The 18,656-nt window shown below is 38.6% G+C and overlaps 1 protein-coding gene across 5 annotated transcripts in view; it reads left to right on the forward strand.

The window, feature by feature from the left end:
• ZNF148 (zinc finger protein 148) overlaps positions 1-18,656 on the forward strand; it is a 143,560-nt gene that overhangs the window by 95,534 nt on the left and 29,370 nt on the right. For all 5 annotated transcript variants that reach the window (XM_075556303.1, XM_075556304.1, XM_075556301.1 and 2 more), the window contains 2 exons: positions 7,255-7,378; positions 8,421-8,504. In XM_075556303.1, coding sequence (XP_075412418.1) covers positions 7,255-7,378; positions 8,421-8,504 — 208 coding nt within the window. The remainder of the gene's footprint in view (positions 1-7,254; positions 7,379-8,420; positions 8,505-18,656) is intronic.

The following is an 18,656-nucleotide window of genomic DNA, read 5'->3' on the forward strand; positions in this document are numbered from 1 at the left end:
CTTTTTCATATGTCTTAGCAATGGAGTGAGCTAGGACAGAGCACTTTGAATTTGTTGCAGAGCAAATAATTTGAGTGTCCTTTATGTTCCAGGATCTCTTATTAATGACTAAAGAAGTGTTTGTAGAACACTTTGTATATTCTAAGTAGAAATTGATTGTCCAAAGTTGTGCTAAACTCAGGAAGAGAGAGCATGTTCTACAAACCGAGTAGATTATAAATTAAAGGAAGAGTTATTTCTCAGTATATACTTAGTATATACCATTGATTCCCTCCCACACTTCCCACGTTTCAGAAGAGGTTCGTTCTTACCTGTTTCTTAAATACTAAAGCAAGGAAATATGTGTATATTTTAAGGATTGAAATAAAATTTGTTTTAAGTTAGAGTGCAGTTGTCTGGCCCAAATTAATTTACTCAGAGCACGTAATTCTCTGGAGAAGTCAGATAAATTAAATACTAATTAATACATTATCCTAACTCCCCTAAGACTACACGGGTGGGGCTTGGTATCTGTAACTGGACAAAGCTCTGTTGGTGACTGTCGTGCACAGCCAAAAGGGAGAACCACTTACACAGATACACCAAGATTGAACTTAAGAAAGAAATTGATTAGTGTACAGTCAGTAAAATATAATGAAAAGGAACAGAAAAATAGAAACAAGGGTAAATAAAATAGTTGCTACTGGGCTTCCAGTTTATAATATGTATGAGGTTATTCCAAATAAACGTGTTTAAACTTGCCTCTGCAATCAGTGAATTGCTGCAGATGAGTTATCTCAATTATATACTTGTCTCAGTCTCACATTCTCACGCACTGCCATCAAGTTGATGCTCAATCATAGTGATCCTATATGACAGAGTAGAGCTGCCCCGCGTCGTCAAGATTGTAACTCTTTATAGGAGTAGGAAACCCCATCTTTCTCCCTCGGAGAGGCTTGTTTTCAATTCCTGACCCTTCGGATCACAGTCCAAGGTAATCACTAGGTTACTGGGGCATGCATTCAATAAAAAGGTCCAATCCCCTTCACAAGGGGGTCTGCTGAGCCAGTTAAATTCAGGGCAGAGAGGTCAGCTCAGAAGGTGACTGGTGACTGGTGTTTTTTTTTTGGGAGTTCCAAAAGGGTAATCTTGATGAATTTTTTGAAGAGTACAGGATGATCCTGGGAACTTGTGTGGGAGAAGTTTTTAAGACAATTGAAAGCCACATTGGTGAGAAAAAGGCTAGGAAATCTCTGCCAAGGATTTCCCTCCATCACTACAGTGCACCTGCCTGTGAGGCTGTTCCATGAGAATCTAGTTGAGAAACCTGACCATATACCCCCTGCACCTTCAAACTTCCCGTGGCTTCCAAGTCCCATAACAAGGAACAGAATTTGAGCCTTTCAGGGATGCCCAAATTATACTTTTTTGACGTGGTGTAAATGGAATGCTACAGAATTTGGGGGGCAGAGGGTTAGAAAGAGAGAAACCTCATCTTCAGAAGTATATACATCTAGAAGCAGCTGCTTCCTATTGTCATGTTTTTACTGTAACGTTTCTATGGTTTTGTAGAAATATTTTTTAATCCATCGTAGGAGGGACTTTGAAGAATGTTCATGAGAAAATCAGATGAAAAGATCATGTAAAATTGTTATGAACTTTTAAAAGCCCCTCATGTGCCAGGCATTTGTCTCTTCTTTATGCTGCTCTCACTTCGGAAGAAGGGCATTTAAAGGTGAGCTAATTTTAAGTCTGCACAGAAAAACAGGAAATATGGAAGAGTACTTAAGAGGCCGTCATGGAAGGAAAAGAGTTCAAAGAAGCGTATTCGTATTTTATTTCCCTAGAGAATTAGATGCTCTGGGTAAATTTTTTTTTTTCAGAGAACTTCACTCTAACTTAGATTTTCTTTTTAAATCACTTTTTTGATATGAATCATTAAATACATCACATACTTCCTTTAGCATTAAGGAAACAAGAGTCAGCCTTTCTGAAACTTTGTACTTAGCTTCAGTTTTTGTACTATAGTTAAGATACAGTTCTGTCCTTAGATTTCTTTTACATAGACTTTTAAAAGCACTTTTAAATTAACAGAAAACTTGTGCTAATTGTAGAGCATTCCCATATGTTTCCTCTTTCCTGCACATATTTTTCCTTGAATGCCTCTGGTATTTTTGTTTCCATTGATCACCTAATATTGCTAAATTGTTGTTAACTCAAATCCTTATTTTACACAAGGGGCCATTTATGCTTGGTGCTGCCCAGTTCTATAGATCTTGACAAATACATGATGTCACCTATTCACCCTTATGATTTTGATACAAAACAGCCTTACTGCCCGAAAAAATATGCCTTCATCGTTCACCAATCTCCTGATCTCTTGGCAATTACCTATATTTTCACTATGTAGTTTTGACGTTCCCAAGCTGTTGTGTAGTTGAACTCACATAGTATGTAACTTTGAACTTTTCTCGTATCTGTTGTATAACTTTTCCCCCCACTAAATGACATGCTCTCATACTTGTAGAACCGAGATTCTTGTTCCCCCATAACCTGTTAAATGATTATTGATACACAAAAGATTGACCTATGTTCTTTGGGTAATCCGTGGCCCCCTATCTTCCTCAGTTGATGTTATGGTGTATGCACTGAAGCACTAAAGAATGCACTGTATTTCACTGCTGTTCTGCTGGTTCTTTCCCACTGGAGTGGTCCTTTTACGGAGTGTTGTCTGCTTTCTGTCATTAGCAAACCTGGCCACATCCTTTTATAATAGCTTTGTCATTGTGTTGTTGATGCCTTTTAAGTTATGCAATTTTTCCATTTTTCATTGGATTTAGGGAATAAAAATAATTTTAAGTTTTTCCTGTTCCCTCACATTGTACGAATGCCACTTGCACAACCGGCACATGAAACTGCTCTCTGTTATCTTTGAGTTCTGGTGGTTTAGAAGTAGATCAGATTGGTTTACAAATACCTGGTAATACCTAGCTAGTTAAATTTAAATGTCACCTATTCATAACCATTACTTTAAAGTATGTTTTATCATGTTAGTGGTTTACATACAGAATGAGGGAAGTCATGCCTGTCTTTTTACGAGGACAGAGCTTTGTCTGTTGAGGTATTAGGCCAGGCTTCAGTCACTTGGTGGCAGTGACCCCTAAATAGGAAGAGTTCAGAGTGTTGCCTGCTAAAAATTGGCAGATTAGTTAAAATAACTATCACCATATACATAGGTAGCTAGCTGAGAACAGCTTTAGCTTAGAACAGAAAATATATTTATATATTGAACTATGAAATTAAGAAAGCATATTGAATTCCATTTGGTATTGACTTTTTTGGGTAAAGTTCTTATTTTTTTAATGCGTAAAAAGGAAGTCAAGTATGTTGTCTCTCATATAGACTATTACTAATTGCCTTTGATAAAGCCTGATTCCTTGGTCTTTATATACCATATTTCTCCCATAGTAATAATGATAAAGCACTTGGAAAGCTAAATAATAGGTGCCTTGGGAGTTAAGTTCTTCAGTTGTAATGGTGCTCAGTAGATAAAGTCTACTGTATAGTGATGCTGTCTGTCTTCTTACTGTTGAGGAGGAAAGGGTAGAACAACTATCAGGTAAAGCTCTGTTAGATCTGTAAGGCAAGCACACTTAACTGGTTCTTCACACTTGACTAAAGGATCTTGAAAGTGTGTGAGCAAGAAAAGACGAAGTCTATCCCAAGACAATTTTGCTGCATTAGTCTGTCATTCTTGCCCTTAGACGATTTTATTCTTTGGCTCAACTTTCTATTGTGAACCGGGTGAAAGTTTACAGAGCAAATCGGGTCTCCATTCAACAGTTCATGGACTTTATATATTTTTTTGTCATTGAATGCATTCTTCACAATGCAATATCACTTACACTACCTCTTTCCCATCTAAATTTTCTCGTTGGATAAATGCTGTCCTTTTATCAAAATTGGTCCATGATTCTAAGGTATACATGGGGCCCTGAAGATGAGTTCGTTTCCAGACTCAAAGGATTACTAAAAGTCATAGTCTTCGGGGTTCCACCAGTCTTTATGTAGCCTGGTCTCTTTGAGTGTTGTTCCACCTTTTTCCTCTGTCTACCCACGTCCGTCGATTGTCACTCCTGGAGAGCAGTTGGTAGTGGTAGATGGGCATCATCTGTCTACTAGTCGCAGGCTGTGGAAGCTGACGTGCTTCATTAGTCCATTGGACTAAATTGTTTCTATGTAGCTCTGATTTTCTTCATATGTCTTTCTTCTGGTTGCGGAGAAACCAATAATTGAACCTCAAATAGTTGAACCTCAAATGGCCACCCACAACCTTACCAAAGCAGGATGGTATAATACTGCCATTGTGGAAGTATTTTGCTCTTGTATGCCCATGTCTATTTGATACTGCTTTGTCATCTGAAGACTGTGAAAATTTTTAACAAAATTATTTTAAAAGAATAAAGTTGGAAACTGCAGGATGTCCGGAATAGATAGCATGCAGCTATGTCTACAGATACTGCGAGTCTTCTGTGTGCCAGGCAGTTTTGAAACCTGGGGTTATCATGGTGAATGTAACATAAAACGAGGTGGGCATATTTGCATATTTAGAGTAGATTATAAATCGAAAAGACCATTGTTGCTTTTTGTGAGGCAAGATAAATTTTACTATCCTTTAGATAAAGATGTTTGTCACTCTGGCTTAAATAAAGAAGAAAAAGAATTTGTAAAATGCCCAAGAATTTGGCTTGTCTTTGGTGTTATCAAAGTACTAGAATTTTTTTTTAAGGACTAGATTTTTCCAGTCTTTTCATTCATTAGTCTGTGGCAGTTGTTTCATCCTTAATATCCACCTTGAGGTAAGGCTTGAATTTACAATCAAAGGCAACTTTGCTTCCAGTGCCAGAAACAATGACCGAGAACTCCTTAACTCTCTTCACAATAGGGCTTTGTACAGCCAGGGATTACCTCCCTTCATATTAAGCAATTTGGGACAGGTTTGTTCCCCACAGAGCCTCTCCTTGCAGTTGCTGTGCCACGTGACTTTGGCACTTGGATCGTCTCATTTTGTTATCAACATGTGAGAAAAAATACCTGGTGTTACCAGGTTCTTAGTTCTTTAACATTTTCCTTTTGTCTTATGCTAAGAATGCTTTGAATCATAGTTTGAAATTTTTTGGTTTTGTTTTTGCAGTGTTGACTTGCATATTATTATGTGGGTTGGAGGAGTTGAGAAAAATTTTAACTGAATAGCCAGAGATGAAACTTTCCATCCTCACTGACTCTCTTCAGGAAGCTGTGACACCCACTTCCATTCTCCTGCCAAATGTTTCCCTCTATGACTTTAGTGCACAGTCTTTGAAGCATTGTTGACCACGTTGGCAGCTTGCCCAGAACCCAAATACCCCATGTAATTTGCATAATAAGTGCTATTGATTTACATACAGTATAGGCCCAACTGTCTTCCTGAATTTAAAGTTTAAGGGGAATAATAAAAAGATTAAAGTCCTTTTTTTCCGTACCTATTTCCCTTTTTTGTCTGTGTTTGAGAAGAGATCATAGCTGTGTACTTACAGACCGGAATTAGTTTCCACAGACCGTCATGTTTCTTAAGAGGTTTCCCAGATTTCTCTACCCTGTGTCGAATGCAGTTTCCTAGATGTGGACCCTGTCTGCCATCACCTCTATCAATCACTTCCCCCGATCGTCCAGGTCTTACCTCATAGTAGCTTAACTTTCCATCACAGTACTTCATCCTGCTTTTCATGATAAGGAAAACAAGGGGACATGTGTAATTGATACCCAGTCACATGTCTGATTTAAGAGACAGTTCAGTGTGACCTGTTGAATAAGTAGTTACTGTGTTGAAATAGATGAAGTGCAGACATCGGCTCCTTTCTCGGTCCCTTAACCAGATCAGGTCCACAATCTTGTTAACCCTTACCCATCTTTCATTTGTTTACCAGCAGACGTTTCATGTTTTTAGCCATCGATTAGGAGTCTTAGAATAACTTGCACTGAATGACACTTCAAATTCTACCCTAGGAAGGGTACAGAGCTTAGTCTCCCTGCCCTCTGTTGAAAAGGGGGAGGGGAGTTTAATGGGTAACTATTATATTTATTACAGTATAGTGTCTCCTGTTCACCCTTTTGTTCACAAGCTTATTTCCCCAGCCCTATAACCAGAGGGATACATGTTTTATCTCTACTTTCAAATAGTTTTATGCATGCATAAGCAAATGTTCCTGTTTGTGCTTCCTTGCATATAAATATTGGTTGTCTTTTGTTTTTTTAACTTAAGTTCTGACTCTCCATATAGGTACATAGCTTTCTCATTTTATCAACTGCATGATACTGTGTGGTCCTTTATTTGTCATGATGTGTTTAAACACTCCTTTGTGAGTGATCATGCTTGTGTCTAAAGTGTAGACATTTGTCTTGCTTTCGTGAGAACTTGACATTGAAAATAGACAGGACACTTAGGATTCCTTTGGGCAGCAGCATTGGAGGGCAGCGTGGCAGAAGGACTAAGGTCTGCCAGCTCACAGGGTGCCATTCGTTCATTTTACCCGTTCTGAGCCACATTAGATCTTGCTTTTTTTCCTCACCGAACTTTGTTTTAATGTGTCTCGAAATTCTGCGACAAATCTTTGATGAAGTTGTTTTCCATTTTAAAAAGTACTGGTTTTAAAGACTAATAACTTTAAAACTGCCACATGTAAAAGAAACATGCGGTCTACAAAGCATTCCGTTCCTTCTGGAAGTTAGCCCACTGCGTTGTTACCATGAACCAGCCCTTTACTGCCAACCTCAGTCACACAGTTTTGAGACCATTCATCCACCAGTGATGAAGACTGGGGTGGCTGGTGATTTGAATATTATTCATTTAGCCTTGTGAGCAAACTTGGTGACCTTGCCAGCTCCAGCAGCCTTTCTGTCCACTGCGTTGGTGACACGCACAACTGTCTCGCAGCAGGAACCACAGGAGGACAGTCTGAGAAGCTCTCCGTGCACGTGGGCTTGTCAGGAACCACGTCAGCGACGGCAGGATCATCAATCTGGCTTCCTCCACAAACTTGCAAGCAAGAACCACGTATTTTCTACATTAATGACAGCATTACAGGGTTTTGTGTTTGTTTGTTTTTAGATTATTTAAGGGAAAGATAATACATAATCTCTGGTTGCCATGTTTACATTAAAAGACATCTTTCAAATAGTGTTTAATTCATGTTTTAAAAATGGCTTTCTTTTGTGTTTGCCTTTTTTTTTAACTAGATCCTTACAATAAATGAGGATGGATCACTTGGTTTGAAAACCCCTAAATCTCATGTTTGTGAGCACTGCAATGCTGCCTTTAGAACGAACTATCACTTACAGAGACATGTCTTCATCCATACAGGTATTTCTTGAATTAAAATGCTTGTTGGCATTAAAATTATTATGATCTTTGCTGTTTTCATTTCTGTAAATGTCATTCATTTCTAAACCCCCAAATAACCGGGTAGTCCAAATCAGAGCTGTCATTAGCCAGAGTGTCAGAAGGAAATAATCAACAATGTTTAAATTAGAAAATGATGATAAAATAGCCATATGAGGACAGTCAGTTGCCTTGCTGTGTTCTTTTTAGTTAAAGACATTATTGTAAACGGCACTATTAAAAGTTTGTTACACATTTGTTTTTCTATGCAAGTCAGCCAGGTAGAGCGTCACAAATTAGGAGTAAGAGCATGAAGTTGTAGAGAGAGTGACTTAAAGAGCAAGGAGGTCGCGTGAGTTGCTTGTAAGAAAGCAGGGTGTAAGGATTAATCCACAAGTGCACGCTCAGGACTGGGCAGACTACGCTTGAGGAAGGTTCTGCGTGAAAGGGACTGAGCAACGCTACTGAAGTAGGAGACACTTAGGATTGTCAGGAAGTTTCTCAGCTTAAAGGAAACCTAAGAATACTTTAAAATAAACGGCTCTAGTAAAGAAAGAACGTTTGATGAGACTGGATTTCTTTTTTAAAATGAGGTGCTTAATGCTGAAGGTTCTGAGGAAGCTCTGGGTGAGAGAGTGAGTACAGGCTTGGTTATCTGTAGAGAGCAGGATGAGTGCCTCTTTCTCCAGACAAGGAGGAGAAAGTGATAGTTAAGACATACTGGAGTTCCTTCCAGCCCTGGGGTTTTTAAAAATCTGTTTTAAATTGTTTTGTTTGTTCTTTTCCTAAAAGATAGAGATCTGATTGAATCTCATTTTTGTGTGATTATCAGAATGTGAACTTAAAGGTATTTGGGGGAAATTTGCAAGCAAACAAAATTCTCTTAATGAATAATTTCAAAAGTTTGTTTGAATAATTTGGAATTCCCCCAATCTTGGGTTTGTAAGTCTTATTTTTCTTAGCAATAGTGACTATAAACTTGTTTTGTCCAGTAACTAATTCATGGATGTGAAATTATTTTAAGGTGAAAAACCATTTCAATGTAGTCAGTGTGACATGCGTTTCATACAGAAGTACCTGCTTCAGAGACACGAGAAGATCCATACTGGTGAGTGCTGAATGACCTTACCAGGGTCATTCAAATTGATCCCATTTCAGTTGGAGGGAACAAAATGAGTGGCTACATTGTTTCAACTTGCAGCTCATCTTTTTGCTCCTTGCATAAGTCAATGCTAACTGTAAAGACTTGGCTTTAGTGTCCATGCTCAAGAAAATATCTTGAAATAGTTTCATAATAATGTAAAATAGACACTTAAAATGACTAGAGAAGGAGACCTTTGTGCAATAACTGCGAAGAGTTTTTAAAAGTTTAAGTCGGTGCCTTATGCACATTGATTAATCTGAGGGAAGAAGTTAAAATGCCCGAGAAGTGATAGAGCGATGCCTGGTTTGGTTGGTTTGCGCCCCCACCCCCCACCCCCATGTGTGGTGGACAGCGTTGGCTTCATTGGGTGAGGTGACCTTCTAATGTTGGGAACCTGCAATTTCTCCGCCAAGTTGTCGGTGCAGGAACATGTATCTCGGAAGATTGCTTTATTGTAAAGAACTCATTTTAAAACTTTTAAGTCCTGCTATAATGAAGTTTTATTTGAATTCATTTTATCCCTACTGATCAATACTAAAACTAAGTTTTATAGGTAGCCTGGACGTTGTACACAGAACTGACTTTTGACATCTGCAGACAGTGGTGAAGGAGCAGCTCCTTAGAATCAGTTTCTAGTGGTTTAGCTCTTTGTGACACAATCAAAGTAGAATTTGTGCAACTTTGATTCTTAATTTAAATGCCGTTGTGACTGATGGTGGTAATATGTGACTATCAAAAATATTAAGGTGTTTCATATTTCTTTTCAGTATTGCTTTTGCTTTTTTATACGTGTTCCCATGGTCCTTGCAGTACCTGGGAGAGGCGAGCTTCAGGTAGTGTGACCTGTAGACATGACTTTCTCTGCTTAAAAACTTTCTCTTTGTTTTATGTGCTGGGCTGTAAACCACAGACAGGGTTAGCAGTTCATAGTCACTGGCTTTTGTAAAAATGTACAGCCTCAAACCCACGGGCGCAATTCTAGTCTGTCCTCTAGGGTGTTATGAGTTGGAATCTACTCAATGGCACTGGTTTAGATGTTGTTTTTTCCAGAAGAAAAGGTACTTTTTTGTTTAGAGGATAATCCCTGACATTTCTGATTAAAGATTTCTTTATGTATGTTAAGTGCCCTTGCTTTGCAGTTCCTTGCAACCCAGTGGGACAGAGTGAAACTGTTTTCAGGCGGTCATCTTTTCAGAAGGAGCCTTAGTAGTGGGTTGAACCCACCAAGTGGCCCACAGGAGAAAGGCATGACCGTCTGTTCCTGTGAAAAGTGCAGACTGGGCAGCTCTGTGGAGCCGTTCGACCCTGCCCTTAGGGTTGACACGAGTCAGAATGGCAGTAAGTTTGGTTTGGTGTTTTAATGGTTATGGAAGCAAGTCTTTTCTCCCATGGACCCTCTAAGCGGGTTCAAATTGTCAACCATGCTACTGCAGCTGGGTTGGTTGGCTTTTGATATGACCATTTTACTGTAAGGGAACCCCAGTTTATCACCATGGGAAGTATAGGGATATGGACATTTAAAAAATAATTTTGGTAGCTTTCATCATTTTGTATTTTTATTTTAGTAGAAATGCTAAGACAACCATTTGTATATATAGGTAAATTTGTAATAAACAATCCCTACTCCCCCCCTAAAAAAAAAGGAAAGGAGAGAGGGAGGGAGGGAGAGAGAGAGAGAGAGAGAGAGAGAGAGAGAGAGAGAGAGAGAGAGGAGGAAGAAAGCTAAAGCAAGGCACTCAGGGTTTAGCATATTCGTTTAGGTTCCCCCTAGTTTTTTGATCTGTAACCTTTTGTAGATAAGAATACAGTTAGAAACACTGGAAAGCAGAACTTCTCGGTCAGTATTCTTCATGCCTGGTGTCATATGTTGATCCTCTTGTATTCTCAAATATGACTGTTACCACCATGTTAAATAGCTGAATAGTAGCATTATTTTTTTAAAAACCAGTTGGGCTAGTAGGGTGGTGGCAGAGAAAGTGTTGATTCACCTCTTACCTAGCTCAACACGTTGTGTTTCTCCTAATACGTTGCTGTTAGTATAAATTACAGATTATTCCAAACACCCACCCTCCAACAAAACAAAAACAACCTTGATAAATAGTTTTTCAGCCATTAGAAAAGTATTATTAAACAAAAATGTTGTGGACCTTGTTAGGGATTATCTCTCATATGTCAAGGTGAAGGAACTGATTCCCTACCTCTTTTTGGCTACTGAGAGTGGCTGTGAGCTCCTGGCATTGAGGTCACTGACGTGCAAACAGCACTGGCATGGACGGTACCTGCCAAGAGAAATGAAGCATGGAAGTCCACATTGCCAAAACTCACAGTCTTTGGTTTAATGAACCTTTCATGATCCAGATTTGTTTTTCTCTTGTCCTCTACAGAGCTCTTAGTAATTCATTCTAAAAGTTTCATTTTATGAAAAGTAGACAACAACTTGGAAACCACAGGACACATAATAAAACAAAAAATTACGTTTTCTGGGCTTTGGGTCATCTCATTTTTCATTAGTGTTGAAAACACGAATTTTAAGAAAAAAATTTAAATGTATTGAGTATCCATTGATAGTTGAATATATTGTGAGAATTGACTCTATCTTTTCAACAGTGGTATGAGAAGGGTAGTATTCCTATTTAATAGATTAGGAAATTCAGTTCAAATTTCTTAAGGTATTTGTCCCAATGTGTACCACTAATTAATGATACAGGATAAATGCTGAAGTTATAAAGATCTTGAGAATCATCTGATCCAGTGTTATATGAGTCAGAATTACCTTTGAGCTCTTTGAAATAATAAATTTCTGGACCAATAATCCTCTTTGCTTTAAATAATTTAATTCTCTGGACTATACCTCATATTCCATATACATTTTACTTTGCCCGTCATACCCACTACCTTCCCTCACCTCTGAGGGTTTTGTGTGTGTGGATATGTGTGTTTATTTTAATTTAATTGACGAACATTGAAATCAGGAGAACCATATTCTGGTTGTGACGTAGAAAATTTTATTTTCCCCAGAAAGGTTCCTCTTATTCCTTACTAGTGTATCTCACCAAACAGCAGACCACTGGCGTGGTTCTGAAACATTCTAACTTAGATCAGCATTGTCTCTTCTAGTCTTTTAAAATAAGTGTTTACATATGGTATGTTCTGATTGGCTTTTTCCACTTAGTTTATGAGGTTCACCTTTACTGTATGGATCACAGCTCCAGTCTGTTTGTTGGCACGTATGATACCTGGTGTGAAAGTACAAAAATTTATTTATACATTTGACGAACATTTGAGTTTCCAGTTTTCAGCTATTGTGAATAAAACTACTTTGAACACTTTTGCTCAAATTTCTTTAAAGGCATGTATTTTAGATTCTGTCTCCTACAAGTTCTCTGAGTGATTCTGATATGCCATGCCACAGTACTGCAACCCAGTTTGATTTAAGCAATTGTTATATTTTTTATGGAAACTTTCCTCTTTAATTTTTTCATCATTTATCATTTTTAAAGTTTGTGGTGAAAATATATACAACAACACAAACACCATTTTAACAATCCCTGCATACATAATTCACTGGCATTCATTACGTTCTTCAAGTGGTGTAACCATTTTTGCCGTGCTTTTGCTGATTATCCAACTTGGGAAACATAAACTCAGTGCTCCCCTAAACAAAAACTGCCCCACTCCCCTCCTCCTCACTCCTGTTATCCACTAATCATCATCTTGTAATTTCTTTATACTTGCTTATTTCATCTAAATGTGATCATATCATATTTGTTCTTCAGTAACTAACTTGTCTTGCTCAGCATGTTTTCAAGTTTCATCCGTTTCGTAAAATGGATCACAGCTTCATCTCTTACAGTCTGTTGCGTATGTGCATCACTTTTTGTCTGTCCATTTGGATGTTTCCTCAGTTGGCTTTCTTGAGAAGCACTGCAATGAATGTTGGGGTACAAGTTCCTGTTTTCGTTCCTGTTTCACTTCTAGCATGTACTGAAGATTGGTATTGCTGGATCAGATAGGATTCCTGTGCTCAACTTTTTCAGAAACTACCAAACAGTTTTCCACGGTAACGGTTGCATTTTATGTTCCAACTAACAGTGGGTGAGGATTCAAGTTTTTTCATAACCTCACCAACATATGTTGTTTTTGGTTTTGTGTATGGTGTGAGATATATGGATCTTGTTCATGCCTTTGCATGTGGAGATCAATTTTCCCAACCCCATTTATTAAAAAGACTCTTTCTTCCCCCATTGAACAGACTCAGCACCCTTGTTGAAAATCAGTTGACTATAGATGTTTGGATTTATTTCTGTACTCTCAATCTAATGTCTTGGTTTACATGTCGATCACACCAGCACCACACTATTGTAGTTATTGTGGCTTTACAGTAGGATCTGTGATTTGAAATTGGAAAACGGTGCATCCTTCTGCTTTAATTCTTGGGGATCCTTCGCCCTTCCATGTATTTATAGAAGCTTGGTTTTTCCATTTCTGCAAAAAGACTGTTGGAATTGTGATTGGGGATTACATTGAATTTATAGATTACTTTGAATAGTATTGACATTCTTAACTATACCAAATCTTTAATCCACAAACATGGATATCCTTCCATTTATTTAGGTCTTCTGTAACTACTTTTTAGTAATGTTTAATTTCACATATATAGCCATTCACTCTCCTAGCTAAATTTATTTCAAGATACTATCTCCTCTTGAAATACATGTAAATTGCAGATTAGACTTAGACTTGCCAATCTTACTAATTAGCTTGTTTGTTTAACGAATACTGTTGAGTGCTAGATGCGGCTTTGATGATGTTCTCTGGGCACATTAATAAAGCCTCTGTCTGCCACTTCCGTCCTTCTCTCACTCTGGCAAGGACTGCTCTGTCCAGAGCGTCCTAGCGGTTCTGTATGCACACGCCCTCATGATGAGTCCTCCGGAGTTCACTAGATGGTAGCTAATAGTAACCGGGCGGGAGCCAGTTGTTCAAGTCTCTTTGTCCTCACACAATTCTAGCTCTGATCGAGGCTATCCAGTAACCCCACCCTCAACCACTCTAGTTCCTTAAAGTTCAAAGCTCCGTAATCAAAGTTACTCTCAACACTTGCCTGTCAGAACTCAAGTGACTTCAATATTGTCACAGATGATGTGTCTGCACAGTTGGACCTGCACGCCAAGTTTGGCCAACCACCTGCCTTTGTATGGCTCCCAATCTAAAACAATGGCTCCCAATCTAAAAACAATGGCTCCCAATCTAAAAATCTAAACATTTTTTCAAATATTTGGAAAAAACAACTACAGTATTTTGTATATAAAAATTATATGCATTTCAAATTTATTTGTGCCCATATATAAGGTGGTTTTGGTTTGCCTGTTTTTTTACTACACTCGTGCTGATTTATTTATCTGCAGATTTTCTGTGACTACATTAACCCTACGGTGGCAGAGGTGGATCATGCCATCGAGATTGTATGTGGAGCTTTCCTGGCTTTACGCTGCTGCTTGTCATGTAACACGTCATGTTACATGCGATTAGAAGTCAGCAGCATATTTAATATGAACATTCCCCCTACCATGGCATTTTATTTTTGATTACTAGTGCATGTCAGACAAGAAGACAAAAATTGACTTTGAATGTTGTACTTTTTTAGGCACCTCGTTCTGTGGATTTTGTTATTTAATTAAATAGTGAAACATTTTATTATAGTTATATTATGACACTATAGCAGGGCCAAATAATGTATGTTTTTTGTTTGAGCAAATAATATATACACTCTACATAGGAAATAACACACGATAAGGCTGTATAGTTTGCAGGAAAAAAATACAATATGCATTATTTGCATAGAAAATAGGGTATCAGACTAAGCATTCATTTAAATATTTCCAACTTAGAGGATAGCAAGTTAGAGAGCTTAGAGAAATTTTTTTCTTTAAATTTTAATAATTTTGACATAAAGTTACATAACATACAGTTCAGTCGTTTAAGTCTATTAAAAATAGTTGTGCAAACATCACCACAGTCAACTTTAGAAGTTTGTTTCTTTCTTGCACTTGTACAAACACAAGCTACCAACCACCCCTACCATAACACCAAGAAACTATTAATCGAGGTACTCACACTACAGATTTACCTGTCTTGGATTTCACATAAAGAAGAGCATACTCCCCCTCAAAAAAAATAATAACAAAAGATAACAGAAAATAATAAAAACTAGAACAAATACAAAATGGGTCCAAAGGGAGAATAAATAATCGGGTATTAACTTTTAACCTACCTGCGTATCTGCATTGGGAACTCACTGAAGGCTGAGTCCGTGTGGGACCCTGCACATGGATTTTGGGCTTTCCCTGACCATTCTTTTGCATACCTGTGCTCAGAATTTGGTAATACAATTCCCTCCATCACTCTTGAATTCATGCATCACACAGGCTGGTGTGCTTGCTTCTTCATGTGCACTTAGCTGACACCTCACTTGGGCAGTTGCTTGTTTTAAGGCTAGCCTGTAAGACTTCAGACAATTTTTTAAATTAAGTTTTTAGAAATTTTATTGGCATCTAATTCACATACTATGTAATTTATTAGTTCATTCATATTGAGTTGTATAATCATCACAACGATTTTAGAATAGGAAAATTTAAGTGAAATGTTTATCAGAATAAAATTTCAAAAAATGTAAAGCAAGAGAAGTTATTTACCAGTGATGGAGGTAATTAAATCACATTTATTTGCAGCAAATAAATATGTTCTGAGAAAATAAACTTGTTTAAGAGCATTAAACTTTTGGGGAAAACAGTTGATCAGACACCAGGGGCTCAAATAGAAAGAAAATGTTTTGAAAAAGATGATGACAACATGTGTACTGTGTTAGAGCAATTATACATTAAGAAAGCATCCCAACCCAGTCACGTCTGTAAGTCCGATACCAGTCTATAAAGTCCTCTTCAGACTCACAAAGCACATGCAATGTGCCAAAGGCAGGACGATCACAAGCCAGTGGGTAGAAAGTCTTTGGGTCCGTGGTGTTGTAAGCATGTTAGCGCTGGCAGGGGTGTCTCTGTGGCTTCTCCGGGTTTAGAGGTCTGGTTGTGTCCATGTGGCCGGCCTGTCTTCTGCAATGTCTCCCAGAAAGTGGCAGAGAGAGAGAGAGAGATGTCTTCCGCCTCTAAGAAGGAAGTACCAGATTTCCCAGAATTCTCAGGGGAAGGCCATGCACACACAAGTCTCATCGGCTATCTCCAGATTGACAGCCTAGACTGCCCCCCTACATTCTTAATCCTTAATTTGACACCAGATTAGGTGACTACCACATGTACAGATGTGTTTGACACCATGGATATATGTATGGATTGTGATAAAGAGCTTTAAGAGCCCCCAATAAAATAAAAATTTTTGAGGACATTGGGAGCAATAACAGAACCCTGCTAGGGTAGTGATTATGTGTTGGGCTGCTAAACCCTGAGGTCCACAGTTCGAAGCTACCAGCCACTCTGAGGGAGAAAGCTGAGACTTTCTACTTCTGTAAAGAGTTGCCATCTTAGAAATCCACAGGAGCAGTGCTGCCCTGTGGTGCAGGGCCCTTATGAATTGGAATCTACTCAATGAGTTTGTTTTTTTGTTTTGTTGGGGTGGGGTGGGGTGGGGTGGAGCATTAACAATAATCTATTAACAAACAAGGCAAATGATTAGAAATGTTATTTTCTTGGCTTTTGATGAGTTGACCGATGTTACTGGTACTACTCAATAAGCCCTGGTGGTGTAATGGTTATCCGCCGGGGGGCAATTTTCATTGTCAGCAGTTCAAAACCACCAGCAGAAAGACTGGGCTTTCTAGTTTCCTAAATAGGTACAGTCTTGGAAACCCACAGGGAGGTCGCTGAGTCAGCATTGAGTGTGGTGAGTTTATTGATACTACTCAGTTGTTTATTCGAGCAGCCAGTTTGAAGAGTTTAAAGTACTTAAAGAAGTAGTTTCTGAATGAACTGTATGGAGCAGCTGTCGGTGGGAATATTTTCAAAGAAACTGAGAATAACACTTACTATAACCTGGAGTGGGAATTGTTAAGATGTGTTGCAGTTGGTGGCGGTAAAGATACGTGTGAGCAGGAAAAGGTTTAGTGAGAATAATTTCCAAAGATTGTAAAAATATATTAATTCAACGCTTGTGGTTATTCCTTGTATCATTAATGAGCAGTACTTTAATGAAAATGTTTGCATGAACCCATAGTGTCACTCATGAACTTTATTCACTCTGTACTAAACATTTTCATTGTCAGTTCTGTGAAATTTTGTCAGACTTAGCTAACCTACTTCCTTTGAGCCACTTTTGACTCAAAGTGATCCTACAGGGCAGAGTAGAGCTGCCCCTGGGGATTTCCAAAGCTGTGATCTTTAAGGGAGCAGACTGCAGGTGATGGGTTCGAATTTCTAATCTTTTGTGTCTTGGCCAAGCACTTTACTCATTGCACCACCAGGCCTTCTTTGTCAGAGGTTGGCTATCCTGATTGCCCCTGCCTAGATCGTGGTTTTGATAGCTTAGTGTAATGCTCACATTTTTCTGGGAACTTGGGTATAGTTCTTAGTGATGCTATACCAACTACATAACTACATGTGAGTGTCTTTCACTAGCAGAAACTTAGTTCCTCGGTTTAGGAAGTTGGAAGTTTAAATGCAGGGTGCCAGCTCTAGGGGACAGCTTTCTCTCTCTAGCAGGTCCAGTGGAAGGTCCTTGTCTTTTCTTAGCTTCTGTTCCTAGTGTTCTTCATGTAGTTTGACTTCCCGCTTCCCTTATCTTGCTTGTTTATTCTGTTTCATATCCCAAAAGAGGTTGAGACATACCTTCTACAAATCCTGTCTCATTAACGTAACAAAGACTTTCTATTCCCAAATGGCTTGATAGAGGTTAGGGTTAAACCCCATAGAGGTTAGGTTTACATCATGTATTTGGAGAGACACAGTTCAATCTATAACACAGCTTTTTTTTTAAAATAAATCATTTTATTGGGAGGCTCTTACACCTCTTAATAACAATTCATATCAATTGTATTAGGCACATTTATACATATGTTGCCATCATCATTTTCAAAACATTTTCTTTCTATTTGAGCCCTTGGTATCAGCTCTTTTTTTCCTACCTTTTCCCCACTTCCCACCTCATGAACCCTTGATAAATTGTAAATTAATTGTTATTTTCATATCTTACACTGTCTACTGTTTCCCTTCACCCATGTTTCTGTTGTTTGTCCCCCGGGGGCGTGGGCAAATTGCATTCAGTTTCCCCTTTCTCCCCCTTCGTTCCCCCACCTTCCCTCTACCCTCATTGTATCGCTACTCCCATTGCTGTACCTGAGGGTTTATCTGTCTTGGATTGTGTGTGTCAAGAACTCTTATCTGGACCAGTGTACATGTTGTGGTCTAGCCGGATTCATAAGGTAGAACTAGGGTTATAATAGTGGGTGGGGAGGGGGTGGGAAGCATTAAAGAACTAGAGGAATGTTGTGTGATTTGTTGGTGCTATACTGCACCCTGGCTGCCTTGTCCCTTCCTTGTGACCCTTCTGTGTGAAGGGATGTCCAATTGTCTACAGATGGGCTTTGGGTCTCCATTCCCACCCCCTTCGTTGGCATTGAAATGGTTGGTTGTTTTGGATCTTCTGATGCCTGATATCTGATCCCGTCCACACCTCGTTATCACACGGGTTGGTGTGCTTCTTCCATGTGGACATCTTGCTTCCCTGCTAGATGGACTCTTGTTTAACTTTAAGCCTTTAAGACCCCAGACATTGTATCTTGTAATAGTCAGGAACCATTAACTTTCTTCACCACATTTGCTTATGCACCCATTTTGTCTTTATCAATTGTATTGAGAAGGTGAGCATCACAGAATGCCAGGTTGTTAGAATAAAGTGTTCTTGCGTTGAGGGAGGATTTGAGTAGAGATCCAGTGTCCGTCCGCTACCTTGATACTTAACATATAAATAAATGTACTTAGACCTATATCCCTATTATTACAAATATATTTGCATATGTACAAGCCTATGTTTTTATCTTTATAAATTTCTTTTGCCTCCTGGGAATTTGTTCATAATTTCTTGTTTGTTTTTTTAACTATAGTCCGGCCC

The sequence above is a fragment of the Tenrec ecaudatus genome, chromosome 8 (assembly GCF_050624435.1).
Source record: "Tenrec ecaudatus isolate mTenEca1 chromosome 8, mTenEca1.hap1, whole genome shotgun sequence".
Lineage (NCBI taxonomy): Eukaryota > Metazoa > Chordata > Mammalia > Afrosoricida > Tenrecidae > Tenrec > Tenrec ecaudatus.